General features: G+C 40.6%; 1 protein-coding gene across 6 annotated transcripts in view; it reads left to right on the forward strand.

Moving 5' to 3' along the window:
• IL18R1 (interleukin 18 receptor 1) overlaps nucleotides 1-14,712 on the forward strand; it is a 36,275-nt gene that overhangs the window by 18,218 nt on the left and 3,345 nt on the right. For 4 of the 6 annotated variants that reach the window (XM_058684562.1, XM_058684559.1, XM_058684560.1 and 1 more), the window contains 5 exons: nucleotides 1,148-1,210; nucleotides 4,872-4,992; nucleotides 6,706-6,845; nucleotides 8,006-8,167; nucleotides 13,385-13,543. In XM_058684562.1, the coding sequence (XP_058540545.1) occupies nucleotides 1,148-1,210; nucleotides 4,872-4,992; nucleotides 6,706-6,845; nucleotides 8,006-8,167; nucleotides 13,385-13,543 (645 nt within the window). The remainder of the gene's footprint in view (nucleotides 1-1,147; nucleotides 1,211-4,871; nucleotides 4,993-6,705; nucleotides 6,846-8,005; nucleotides 8,168-13,384; nucleotides 13,544-14,712) is intronic. The other 2 variants (XM_058684563.1, XM_058684564.1) reach the window with 2 other exon arrangements.

Here is a 14,712-nt window from a genome sequence, read left to right on the forward strand (position 1 = left end):
TCTTTGGGGGCGTCCCAGGTCCCGCTGTCCACTTATAGCAATTCCAGGCTTGCCCAGAGACTCTGAACCCCAGAGGAACCAAATCCGACTCACCTGGGCTTTCACTTTGCGAGTTTCATCCTCCAGTTCTCACCCACACATTCACCCCTCCCGTCTCAACCCTTCACTCTTCAGCATCACACTTTCTGAGAGAGCTCAGGTAGGTGAGGGCGCTGTGGGAGAGCTCCTGGGTTGCCTTTTACTCCTTGTCCTCAGGCATCGTGTTTGCTGAGGACAGGTATGTCCCAGGAAGGCTGCTCTGGAGGTTACTTGTAAATGCCCTAGGGGTGCCAGATGTGCTAGAAGGGAGAGTCTAGGTCATGAGGAAAGTTGCCAGTGCTGATCAGAAGAGTAACGAGAACTTGACAACAGCAATTTCAATGTATGACCACAGGCGCTCTCAGTGTTGTGCAGCTATCAGCTGTCCTAGGTTGTAGGAGAACATTCAGTGGGAGGCTGCTAGGGGAATCATTTACTTTTGAAACATTACTAGAGGGAGGCTGGGGTGGAGAGTATTATGTACCTCTGGTCAAGGTCAGAAGCCACTCGGGAACAGAAGTAGAGCTGAGCCCACACATGTGGACACCTTGCAGGGCCAGGGCTAAGGTGAGGCAAGTGAGGTATCGAGAGCACAGAACTGAAAGTGTGCTTCCTTTAGTGCCTATGAGGGGAGGGTTGGCACCTGAGAGAGAGTGTCTTGCCAAAGCACGGATAGAGACCCTGTGCCCAATAAATCCATCTTCGAGGGGTTGAGAAGGGCAGACAGAAGGAAGAAAGAGCAGAAAGGCACTTCCCAGTGACTTTGCATCTAAATCCTACAGATGTGGTTGTCCCTCCTGGATGAACATTTTCCTCTGCCATATAGCTGCAGAAGCCAAAGATTTGAAGGAAACAAAATTTAGTGTGTTCCCTCCAGTTACATTAGCTTTGCATTGATGGAAAGTGAAACAAACAATATTCGCTGCAACCATTACTTAATGAAAATATGACATAGTGATGACTATTTAGAATTTTTGTTACATCGTATAAGCATATTGCAACAAAAACTTGTCTTAGAGAAGCTCAGTGCAACGCTGAAACATTTTTCTTTTCTTTTTTTCACTTTTAGATCGCAGTAAAATAATTCCTGTTCTTCTTGGACCAAAGCTTAACCGTGTGAAGGTGGAATTAGGTATATGTTGACATACATGTATTCCACATTTAGGAATGGGGTGCATAATTGAGTCTTCCAAGGCTAAATGTGATTCATGATTCACCAATATTGTGCGTGCATAACACATACCAGATTTAGTGAGGAAAGTTAGAAAAGCAGGGAAAGTATGTCATTGTTTGAATGTTGCCATTTTTAGGCTGATGAAAATGAACAGTATGTTGAAAACATTATAAGTTCTATAATGTGACGTGCCTGTGGTTTTTACATAGGGTTTTGGTCACCCCATTGTGGCTTTTCTCTAATAGTCTTTATGGTTATTTTTAAAGACGAAAACCCTAGAAGAGAGCACTCTGGAGAAATGATTCAGACTTATCCTGTGTTCTGAATATTTGACTGATTAATCAATGGACTTTGAATCAATGGACTTAATTGACCATCCAGACAGGTCTTGATGAAATCAACATGTCCAGTTGAGTAATTCCTTTCCATAAGGAAAGGAGGGAAGGAAAAGAAGAAATTCACGTATACTAAATCATGTTTTGTATTAGGTGTTTGAAATATATTCTTTTTTAAAATGTTTATTCATTTTTGAGAGACAGAGACAGAATGTGAGTGGGGGAGGGGCAGAGAGAGAGGGAGATACAGAATCCGAGGCAGGATCCAGGCTCTGGGCTGTCAGCACAGAGCCGATGTGGGGTTGAACCCACGGACCTGAGATCATGACCTGAGTCGAAGTCGGACACTTAACCGACTGAGCCACCCAGGCGTCCAGAAAAACATTCTTGAATTCAATCCTCCAAAAAACTCCAAGGGGTATTATTCCCATCTAATGGATTAAATGACCAAAGCCCAGAAGGGTTCACAAATCTGTCTAAAGTTAAAACAATAAAAAGTGGTGAAGCTGGGGTTCAAGTTTCTGTTGACTGTTTCCTAAGCCCACATCTTTGGACCACCACCACCTGTCACAATCATTTGTGGGACCACAGATGCCCAGCGTAGCTTAGATACTTTGCCTTTTGTGTTTGTGGATTGCCTGCTTTTTATTTTTATTGATTCCTGAACTTAGCTTTGTTATTTCTTTCTTCTCATTTTGGGCTTAATTTGCACCTCAATTTTCATTTGTTGACATGGAGACATAGATAATTGATTTCAATTATCATCTCTGGTAGCACATGAATTTTAAGCTCTACAATTCCCTCTAATCGCTACTGTAGCTGTTTCTAACAAATACAGGTATGCTGTGTTTTCATTACTATTTGGTTCAAACATTAAAAACAAAAAACAAAAAACACTTCCCTTGTGATTTCTTCTTTCATCTATGGATAATTTGTTCTTTTTAACTTCCAAATAGTTGGAGGATTTTCTAGTTTTTGTGTTGTTGTTATTGATATCCAGTTTAGTTTCATACTGGTCCAAGATTGTATTCTGTATCATTTCAGTCTGATGAAATTTGTAGTAACTTGCTTAAGGAACAGAATGTGACTGTCTTGATGAATGTTCCCAGTGTGTTTGAAACAAATGTGCATTCTGCAGGTTTTGGTTTTATCATTCTGTAAATACCAATTATGTGAAGTTAGCTAATGGCATTGTTCAAATCATGTATATTGTAACCAATCTTTGATGTGTTTTCTTTATCTGTTAAAGAAAGAGATGTTAACATCTGCATCTACGATGGTTAATTTGTCTCCGTACCCTTTTGTTCAATCTTTGCTTTATACATGCTGAGGTTATCTTGTGGGCACATACGTACTGATGCCTGTTGAACTGACACTTTATCATTATAAAATTTCTCTCTTTATCTATCATGTTACTTCTTTCCTAAATGCCTACTTTCTCTAGTAATAGACAGCCATAGCAGTTTTCTTTTGTTTGGGATTGGCATGTTTTATCTTTTTTTTATATCCTTTTAACATTTCTTTGTAAATCAGTTACACATGCACTATATTTCACGTCAACTATATCTATTTGGATCTTTTTTGAAATCCAGTCTGTATAGTGTCTAGTCCATTGACATTTAAAACATTTTTTTTAATGTTCATTCATTTTTGAGAGACAGAGAGGGGTAGGGAGTGAGTAGGGCGGGGGGGGGGGGGGCGCGTAGAGAGAGAGGGAGACACAGAATCTGAAGCAGGCTCCAAGCTCTGAGCTGTCAGCACAGAGCCCTTTGCGGGGCCCCAGCCCACGAACAGTGAGATCATGACCTGAGGCATGTGCCTAACTAACTGAGCCATGCCGGCGCCCCTCAGTCCATTTATATTTAATGATGGTGATCCTGTGAAGCCTCTTATCTTGCTATGTGTTTGTTAATTGCCTTATGTGTTATTTGTTCCTGTTATTCCTCCCTTCCTTTTGGATTCATGAAGTATTTTTTCTTTCTTTCATTTAATATGATTTGTTTTCTTTCTAGTTATACCTTTTTGTGTCCTTCATTAAGTTGTGCTAGAGGGGCGCCTGGGTGGCTCAGTCGGTTGAGCGTCCGACTTCGGCTCAGGTCATGATCTCGCGGTCTGTGAGTTCGAGCCCCACGTCGGGCTCTGTGCTGACAGCTCGGAGCCTGGAGCCTGCTTCAGATTCTGTGTCTCCCTCTCTGTCTGCCCCTCCCCCGCTCATGCTCCGTCTCTCTCTCTCTCTCTCTCTCTCTCTCTCTTTCTGTCAAAACTAAAAAAACATAAAAAAAAAAAGTTGTGCTAGAGACTTGTATTTCCTTTGTCTTCTTACCTCACTTTGTTCTATTAGTTTACGTATTTCCCTACTGCATATGTGATAAAACTCACAATAGATTGGCACTGTTATTGCTTTAGGTGACCAAAATTCTTTTATATTTACTGAAATACTTGTATTTTCTTGTACTCTTCATTTGTTCATGTAGTGCCTTGCTCTCGTCTGGGATAATTTTTTGTGACTCTGAAACCTTTCCTTCGGCATTCCCTGCAGCGAGGTTATGGGGTGGGGTGGGGCATGCAGGGATTTCAGTCCTGTCTTTGTTGTACATCTCTTCCCGGAAGTGGGACTTTCTCCCCTAAGTACTGTGAGACTGTAGGAGAGACCCTTGAACCTTTGCAGCCTCCTGTGTGTTGTCCAAGCCCTTGGCAATAATTCTGCAAGCCCGTGTGGCTGTCAGAATTCTCCTGGGCTCTCTTTTCTCTGGGAGATTCCCCTGGTGCTGTACAAACCCAAAGTAATTTCTCCAAAGAATTAGATGGCCAGCTATCTCAGCTCCTCCTGGAAGGGCTTCTTCCTGGCTGCGTTTTCAGCCCGGCTGTTTCTCTTTGTTTTCCCTGCACTTTAATGTCTTTAATTGCTGGCTAACTTAATTTTGTGTGATTTACCCATTTTGTTTTTCTAGAAGTTGCTGTGGGAGTGTTGCCCCGACACTACCTACTAAACTGTATGTTGAAAAGAAGGCCCACTTGCCACTCTAAGTTTTAATAATTTATTTAAACATAGACATTTGAAGCGAAACCAACTCATAGGCTGTGGATGACTTAAAATTGCTACCTAATTTCTCTGCTTTATACATGTTTTAAAATTTAAAAACCAAGCCTATCTTTTTCTTTCTGAGAGGTAGCACTACATTAGCTCTATGTATTAAGTTAATATATGTTGATTATATTAATTTTATACCTTTGGGAATTCTGAGTCTGTAAGATCAGAATATTGGTTGTCAACTTTTACGTAGGAAAAGATGTAAACCTCAATTGCTCTGCTTTGGCGAACGAAAAGGATCAGATTTATTGGAACTTGTGGGATGAAAATGGAAAGGAGCCCAATGTACATGAAGAGAACGTAAAAAAAAATAGGTACGTATATTTGATGTATTATGTATCATGATATATACAAATCACATTGTATCATAGATCCATGCTATAAAAAACACGAGAGTCCTGAATGGCTGATTGGGTGTTTGAGATAAGTTTAAATTTTAATTTATAATTTACATATTTTATAATGATAATTACCATGTGCTAGGCTGATGGATTATGCAGAAATCTATTGCTAAGATCTAAACTAGAAAAAGGTCAGTGAGGTTTTTTAACATCGCCTTACAAAAAGTAGCTTTTGGTTGGTCAGGATCTGATAGGGATGGGCAATTTACTTAAGCATCTGATAAAAGAGGGATTACCTAGGCCATAGTTTTTTGGATTTTGAAAATTGTGCTAAGCCTGTGGTCGTTTGAGTGTTTTTGAATGACTTTGGGTCATTAATCAGTATTGTATTGATATACTCAGGTGGTAGAGAGTAGGGATCCCAAGGTATCTGTTACCTTAGCTGCACTTCTGAGGATTTTTTTCTGCTTTTTACACTTAAAAAAATTCTTTGATGTCACAGCAACAACTCTTGATTTTTGCTAACACTTGTCTGCAAGCTCCTTATGGTGCAAGGTCTGTCCGCTTGCTTGTAGTAGGCACGTGACTAGTAACTCAGCTGAATTGCAGGGCTGTCTTGCCATTGTGTCTTTATCCTCAGCATCGAACCTCCCCTGGAGTTCTGCATTTCCCCCATCTAGCGATCTGTTGCTCCTGTTTGGAGGGATAGAAGACCAACTCACCAAACTATCTGCAATGGAGCTCAAACTAAGCTAAGAGTAAGGTGGTCTTTCTTTAGAGTTATGCCTGTGCTTTTTCTGTCATCTGTCTTGGCTTCTTACTGGCCTTTTGTGCCTTACTTCGGGATTTTTCACTGATATGAGATAGTTGCTATTTCTGGATTGGTGACTTCTTTACAGAATCATGTTCAAATTATATTTGACACAGTTGGAGGCTACAGAGGGTGCCATGTCCCAAGAATAGAGGCATCTGCTGCTAGGGGCACGGCAGGTGAGTGAGCGCACCTGGGGAGTGCTGGTTGACATGGTGCTTTCACGGCCTGTCATTGACGGGGAAGCAGATGTCATGAGCAGTTGCCTTGCATCGACAACAGGACAACTTGGATCTTTTAAGAAGAGAAAGACAGCTTGCTGCTAATGGTTGTCTACGTCATTTTCTGACATGTGCTGAACAGCTTAATTGGTATTTTTCATATGCCTGCAGGTGCATCTGACAATAGTGTCATTCTTCAGTTTGTTTTCGATGCTGAACAAAATAAAAGCGATCTTCAGGATGGCATGGACAAGCTTGATAGGAATCTGTATCTCTGCTGAACTATTTGCAGCTTTGTCACAATCGGTGGAGACCTTCCCATGGGAAGAACGCTAAGCTGTTGGGCGAGGAGAAATAGGGGAAAATCATTGAGAGAGGACTTAGCATCATTGCCTTCCAGACATTTTCATTCTGGGCGGTTCACAGGGTCGTCCCCAAGTGGTCTCAGGAGGGCTGTTTCTGTCCACCCTGATGCTTCCCGGAGGAGCAGAGGTTTGTGGTGGCCCACACTCTGAGGACCCACCAGAAAGAGAAGGTTCCATGGGGCCAACAGAGCCACTGCCTTTGAGTATTTGTGCATATGAATTCCTCCCTCATGAGCAATGTTGCTGGCAATGAACAAAGCCTGTCACTGAATTGTTTCTTCTTTTACAGGGCTCTGGACGGCAAATTGTATGTGTCAAGAATGTTGAAAATTGAGAATATTAATGCAAAAAATCTAAAATTTTCATATAATTGCACTGTGGCCAGCGAGGGAGGCACAGACACCATAAACTTTGTCTTGTTGAAAAAAGGTATGAGCAAGTTTTACTTTGGAAGTTTGTGGAAGCTTAGAAAGTTGCTGCTGAGGGATACCTCAAAGATCACCACTCCCTTCATTTTACACCCCAGGAAGCAAGCTCCCAAGAGGTGAAATTGTCTGCCTTGTGTCACAGGTATTCAGGCTAAACTGGGGCTCAGTCCCCTGCCGGAGTCCCCTGTGCATTGATTTCATGCAGAAAATGAAAACGCAAACTCTAATCCTTTGCTCTCGATCAGATTGCAGTCCTAGATAAGCACCAGGGGCCCAAGAGAGCGGAGCAGATATAGCCCGGAGACAGAGATGTAGCTGAGTGTCATGGGGGAGGCAGTCATGGCAGCCCTCACAGACCCATAACGATGGGAGGCACGCTTGCAGCTCAGTGTAGGGTGAGGCTAATGATACTAGGTACTGCGGCCTCCAGCCTACCTTAGCTCGGCGCTGGGCACAGGCGGCCCTTGCGTGTGCTCATGTATTCAACCAAGATTAGCTGAGGCTTCCCTTCCTTGGACCAGTCCCTGGATCTGGCAGGTGGACAGTTGATGGCTCAGATCTGCGGACTCCTAAAATTTTTCACTGCCTACCTGATGGAACATTCCAGAGTCACCCCCCTCCATCCTCCACCAATACAATACAACCCAGGGCCATTGGCCCAATAGCTGCTCAGAAATGGGTTCATATTATGGATGAAGACGCTAAGAATGAAGGGAATCAGTGACTTTCCCTAGGACACAAACTAAGTGACAGAGCCAGGCTGGGAGCCCAGACGAGCTCAGGTCAGCACTTGCTCTCTCAAGACTGTGTACTTCCATTTATGTTCTCAACATACCAGCTGAGATGTATGTTTGGGTCCCTGGACATTTCACCCTGGTATCTTATCATCCTTGCCTTCCCCAAGTAGGGACAGGCTATATCACAATGCTTTCCATTCAGGTCTCTGAATATCCTTTTACACATTTTTATTGTTTAAAAATCGGAGTAGAAAGGTCAGTACTCCAGACCAAAGGCAGGAATGTGGACTAAGTGAATGGAATGCATTGGATAGACAACTGGGATTAGTGCTAAATATAAAAACTGACAACTATGAGGTAAGATGGGGGGAGACACTGGTAAACCATCTTTCATTAATCATTTCCATTTTCTTTTCCTCTCTAGAAGATATGGCTGATATCCCAGGCTACATCTTCACCAGAGGAATGATTGTGGCTGTTTTGATCTCAGTGGTAGTTGTGTGCCTAGTGATAATGGGTGTCATTTATAGAGTTGACTTGGCTCTATTTTATAGACATTTCATGAGAAAAGATGAAACATTAACAGGTAATGAATATCACAATGCTGGATTTTCTTATCTTCTTACTTCATTAAGAAACCAAATAAAGAGGGGAACCTGGGTGGCTCAGTCAGTTAAGCGTCTGACTTCGGCTCAGGTCATGATCTCACGGTTTGTGGGTTCAAGCCCCACATCAGCCTCTGTGCTGACAGCTCAGAGCCTGGAGGCTGCTTGGATTCTGTGTCTCCCTCTCTCTCTGCCCCTTCCCCACTCACACTCTTTCTCTGTCTCAAAAATGAATAAACATTAAAAAATTTTTAAAAAGAAACCAAATAAAGAAACATTAATCTTCATTTCATTTTGATTATACTTCATGTGTGGTAGAGGTTTGTCCATGGGAAAAATTGATTTGAACGCAGTATCCCTCACAAGTTTTGTCTTGTATCACCTTTTTTTGTGCTTGCTCATATGTTGCCAAAAACTGTTCTCTAATTGTTTTATGCACGCATGTCACGTCCTTCTTCATGGCCTGTGAGATGCTTGTGCCCATGAGCTGTCGTTATTCACACACAATCTGGGCATCTTAAACAATATGCACGTTCAATAAACTTCATTTCAATGGAATTAAATTGTATTATGGTTCATTATTTTAACCTGACAAAGAAGGCTGCATGATGTATCTACAGGAACCCCGGACTAGAAGTCAAATGACCCGGGTTCCAGTTTCCTAGAACTGCCTGTTTTTATCTATGGCTGTTTCTGTGTGGCAACTCTGTGCCTAGGTTTCTCTACTTTTAAAGGTGATTTAAAGAAGTCCTCAAGTTTCAAGACAGTTACTGAATTATGTGTACTTTAATAAAAAAGAAAGATGGCTACTGAATTTAAAAAAATCAGTCTACCCCATTGCACTTGCTTGTGTGTGTGTGTGTGTGTGTGTGTGTGTGTGTGTAGGACACACATAGTTCAAAACACAAAAAGTCTGAGAAATGATACAGCAGAATATCTCCCTGTCATCCTATCCTATGTCTGTTTTTCCCACTTCATCCACCATTGACAGTATAGGCGAACAAATACCAATATAGAATCAAATTCCGCTCCAACGAATGTTCGCATATTAGGTACACTATTTTTAACTTTGATTTAATATGCCTTGGATGCACTTCTATAGTAGTTTGTAAAGTCTCTCAGTTGTTAGGCTTGCCCAGTGTTTTATTTCTGCAGCTGTCTCACTGCCTATTTGGTCACCTTGTGGGTTATTTAAAACAACTTGTTATTACTGAAATGATGTGACAGATAGTTTTGTACAGTCATCGGTTCAACTGTGGGCAGTATAACTGAAGGAAGAATTCTCCTAAGTGGAATTGCTGGCAACACCAAGGGTAGACACAATTGTTACTTTGGCGGATATTGCCAATTTGCCCCCCATATTACTATACCACTGCCACCTTCAAAGAATGGGGTCACTTTTGTCCCATGACCTTACCCAAAACCTTTTGAGTATGTGCCAATCTGATAGGTAAATAGTTGTATCTCCGTGTAGTTTTCGTTTGCCATTTCGCTTCCTATGCAAGAGTCACTATTGATTTGTGTAAGACTCATTTGTACTTCTTTTCTCAAAGTACTCATTCACAGCCTTTGCCATTTTTTCTTTTGGGTGGTTGGCCTTTCCTTTTCTTGTTTATATCTAGGAGCTATTTCTAGTTTAAGGAGGCTAGCCTGTTGTCTATAATATGAAATGAAAATGTTATTCCCAGATTGTAATCTGTCTTTTGACTTTGCTTATAGTAGTGTCACATGTGGAAGATTTTTTTTTTGTTGTTATTCTTGAAGGATAATTGAACACACTGCTATGTTAGTTTCAGGTGTACATTTTTATTATTATGGATTTTTTAAATCTAGATCTGTGATCAGAAGTAGAAAGACCCTCCTCTCCTCAAGTTATGAAAGAAGTCTCAGATTTTTCACATTTGCAACTTGTAATTAATAATATAAAATTAGGAATACCTGAGTGGCTCAGTCGGTTGAGCATCTGACTCTTGATCTCAGCTCAGTTCGTGATCTCATGGTTTGTGGGATCAAGCCCCGTGTTGGGCTCTGCGCTGACAGCACGGAGCCAGCTTGAGGCTCTCTCTCTCTCTCAAAAATAAAAATAAATTTAAAAGATAATATAAAATTAGCAAAGCTAATTAATTTAGCTTTGAGCCTGTGTGTGTGCAATTTGGGAGATGGAGAGAAACGCTGCAAACAACCGAAAAGTCTCTTGTTGGCCCTTTCTGAACAGGTCTCTACTTGCATTGACCAGAAAGTATCTTAAAATGAGCATTCACTAATATCTCTCTTTCTGATCTTCAGCTAAGATTTTTTCCCCCTCGTTGTTGTGTTTGACCCAATCCACATTTTTTTTTTCAGTTCACGCTTCCTACCTCCCAATGTGGCGGTGCATGGAAACATTTACAGATGTGCTCTACATCAGCTATATTGAAAAGTGTGGTCCATGACAGAGATCAGTTGTGGAAAAGGGCAGAAATGGAGATAAAGTGCAAAAATTTAAACTTTCCTGGCCAATTGATATTGCTGCAATGTCCAAGAATGTTTTCAGTACTGGTTTATGAAGGACTGGAAATAAAACCATCAACCCAAGCCAGTCAAATTAAATGAAAACATGGTCACTCGCTGAACACAGTTTGAGAAGCTCTGGCCTGATTCCTTAAAGTCCCAAATGCCCATTCACATGAGGACTTCGTTTATACAGAACCCCAAATAATTATTATTAGCTTTCCGATACCTTATCTTAAGCACTTTACTTTGTTATCAAAGCCAGCAAGCCGTTCATTACCTGGGTTTAAAGTAAATTAGAATATAAATTACAAGATTTGCTAAACCAAGAAGAGAATTGCTTGAAATAAGGCATTTGAAAATTAATTAATAGTTGAAAAACTAATTTTCCATGGGTAAGAGTAAAGCTATATTACTTGCATATTACAGTATAAATTTGGCTGAATTGTCTTTCCAGTTTATTGCAATTAGTTACATCATGATTACAAAAAAAGAGTACCTTTTAAAAAAGTGTACTTATTTATTTCTTACTCCTTGGCGCCTATTCTAATCGTTGACATAATGACTATTAATGGAAACACTAGCTCTTACACTAATAAATAGCTGTATTTCACAGCAATCTAACAGAATTACTTGGGGGACCCACTTACTGATTAAACTAGGAACTGGCTCTTTTTTTATACCAGCTTTTCCTACCTCCGATATGCATATTAATTCTACAGTTTTTACCAAAATGTCCTTTCTTTTCATTTTTTTTAAAGTTGACATTTATTTTGAGAGAGAGAGAGAGAGGGAAAGTGGGGGAGGGACACAGAGAGAGGGAGAGAGAGATAATCCAAAGTGCTATCAGCACAGAGCCCAATGCAAGGCTCAAACTCGTGAACCGGGAGATCATGATCTGAGCCAAAGTCAGATGCCTAACCCACTGAGCCACCCAGGCGCCCCTGTCCTTTCTTTTGCATGCATGCGATTCTGCCAACCAATTGCTTTAAATCAACAGTAGGCTCTGACTTGAACTGCTGTAGGTGGAATTGAAGAAGCTTTGCCAGAAACAGAAATTGTTGTTTTGTGAGCCATTGAAGGTACCAGGCTGAATTGTTGAGCATGCATGATGTGGCACCACAAAGAACATGGAACTGGAATGGTTTCATCCTATTAGATTTTCATAAAGGACCCAGCGATATTTAGCTTTCAACTCAGTAGCAAGTTCATGATTCCAATAACACAGGCAAGCATACATCTAACTCCTGTACCATCTAACAAACTGTCACGGCTTAGGCGTAGACCACGCCCCACCCAATGCCCCTTCTTCCTCTACCAATCCCAGTTAGCATCAATTGTATCATTTAGGACTTGGCTCAAAATTTCTTTTTCTCGGAAAGCGTGTCCCCTGGAGATCACGCTGTAGTGTCTGACTGTTTTGATTCTGTTTGTTTTGCTGGTTTTGTCACACCGTCTGGCATCTGCTAATGTGTTCTTTGTAAACTTTTTCAAGTTGTTGGGTCTGTCTGCTTTGTCTTCTCAAACAGATTGGATGAAGGTAGAGGAGGCAGAGATGTATGTAATTTTGTGGTTACCCAATTAGTACAATGGTCTTTGTTGCTTAGGTAACACTTTCATCTTGGCTTTGTCGCCTTAACCTCCTGAAAGCGCTTCATTATCAGGAATTAAATAGGAGCAGATGTTATTATCAGTGAAAACCTTTCAATAGACTGGAAGTTTTCATATTGGCATCTAGTACCATGTGCTCTTGGTTTGGGGAGTAGATTCCCGGGATTCATCACTTACATATAACACCTAGTGCTCATCCCAGCAGGTGCCCTCCTCAATGCCCATCACCCATTTTCCTCTCTTCCCCGTCCCCCGCCCATCAACCTTCAGTTTATTCTCTATTTAAGAGTCTATTATGGTTTGCCTCCCTCCCTCTCTGTTTGTAACTATTTTTTCCCCTTCCCTTCCCACATGGTCTTCTGTGAAATCACCTCTATTGTCTCTTCTCACTTGCCCATGTAAACTCTCAGCTTTGTTTCTGTCTTGGCTTTCCAGTGAGTCATTCTGAGAGTAGACATATGAGGATGCTGTAGAATTAGGTGATACAAGAAATCCAAGATGAGATTTGCTTTCCAGTTCTAGACTGAGGGTATATTTGGTCTCCTGGGCTTTAACTGCCTTTAAATTCCTTGAGCTCCTGGATCTAGTGTTTATCTCCATCCTTCTATAGTGTCCAAAAAGGGGAGTCTTAATGTACATGCAAAAAAACAATTTTCTGGTTGGTTGCTTGATTAGCATATGAGATTTGGTGATGCTATTTTTTGTTTGTCTTTAATAATGAATTTATTTCTTGTGTTTGACAACTTAAAAAGTCATAGATAAAGAATAATGTCTAAAAAGACTCCGAGAACCAAAATAATATTTGATGGACCTTACGGGTTACCTAGTTTAAGCATTCTTGCTCTAATTTTTAATTTGTTTTCTAGAAAAAATATTTTCTTTATTCTTTTTTAAATGGCTTCATTGAGCTCCAATTGATATACAAGGAATAGTACATATTTAATGTGTACGATTTGATTATAGATGCTGTACAGATAGATGCTCTATTTCATTTTTCCTTTTCATTGGTTCCACTCCCATTTTTTATGCCTTTTGCTCAAATTCGTACTTAAACTTTTATTTGCACTGTAATTAAAAGAGTAAACCTTATTTCCTAGATGGGAAAACATATGATGCTTTTGTGTCTTACCTAAAAGAATGTGGACCCGAAAATGGAGAGGAGCACACCTTTGCTGTGGAGATTTTGCCCAGGGTGTTGGAGAAACACTTTGGGTATAAGTTATGCATATATGAAAGGGATGTAGTGCCTGGAGGAGGTAAGAAAGGGAATACAAGAGAGGGAACTGGTGGAGAGATTTTCCTTGTAAAAGATGAATAATTCAGCCTTACAAAAAACAACCCCGTTTTGCCTTAAAAACAAATGAACGCGATTCTCTAAACCAAAAGTGACCAGCTAAACCAGTAGAATCAATAGTGACAAAAAAGCTAAGTACACTACTTCTGAGAGTCACCTCTTTGGGCCCCAGGCTCTTCAATGTGCTTCCTACTTCTCTGAACCTTTGGGGAAAGGGCATTCCACTTTCAGAACCAGGCCCAGAATCGGCATTGTCGTGAGGCATTTATCTAGAGATGCCCCACAGTAGGAATATCTCTTTTGGTAATGTTTTATACAGCAGAACGGGATTCTCTGCACTGTAAACACAGTTCATTCTTACCAGAAAATACTTATTCTTTGTTGGGTTGGCATTGGTGTGAAAATTACGGTCAGAAAAGGGTGAATAAAAGGAGATTGATGATTCATGTCGGATTTTAGTCATGAAATTCAGTTTTTTACTAGTATATGAATATAAACAACCCTAAAACATACATTGAAGCAAATTCCAGTTTGAAGCCAAGAAATTTAGTAACATTTCCTTATATTTTCTCTGAAGTCTTCCAGAGCAAATATCTGAAATCTGCGTCAGAATGTTTTGGGGGCTGGTGCATTACCAAGGATACAGTATAAATATTTTCATTGTCACTATCATCCATTCATGCAACATATACTGAGTTCCAGCCTTGTGCCAAAATCTGAGCTTGGCATTGAAAACATAGCCCTTATTCCGTAAATAAGGAATAGTTGTGGTCCCCTCCCACCCACCCAGATTACAAATGAGAAAGGGAAAATACTACCAATTAGAAGGAGAAAGCATACTAATTTTTAATAAATTAATTAATCAAATAGATTTCTTCTCGGTTCTTATATAAAAATAAAGAATGTTATATATTTAATTGTAATTAGTTTGGATTAAACGTCTATTTGAGAAAGGGTAGAGGTCTAAACCAGAAATTGGCAACCCATCACCCACGGGTCAGATCCAGTCTGTCACCTTTGTTGAAACACAGCAAGGTGACATCTGTTCATGTGTTGTCTGTGGCTGCCTTTGAGCTACGTGGCAGAGATGAGCAGTGTGACAAAGATGGTGTGAAAAGCCTGGAATATTCG

Source organism: Neofelis nebulosa, chromosome 9 (genome assembly GCF_028018385.1).
Source record: "Neofelis nebulosa isolate mNeoNeb1 chromosome 9, mNeoNeb1.pri, whole genome shotgun sequence".
Taxonomy (NCBI): Eukaryota; Metazoa; Chordata; class Mammalia; order Carnivora; family Felidae; genus Neofelis; species Neofelis nebulosa.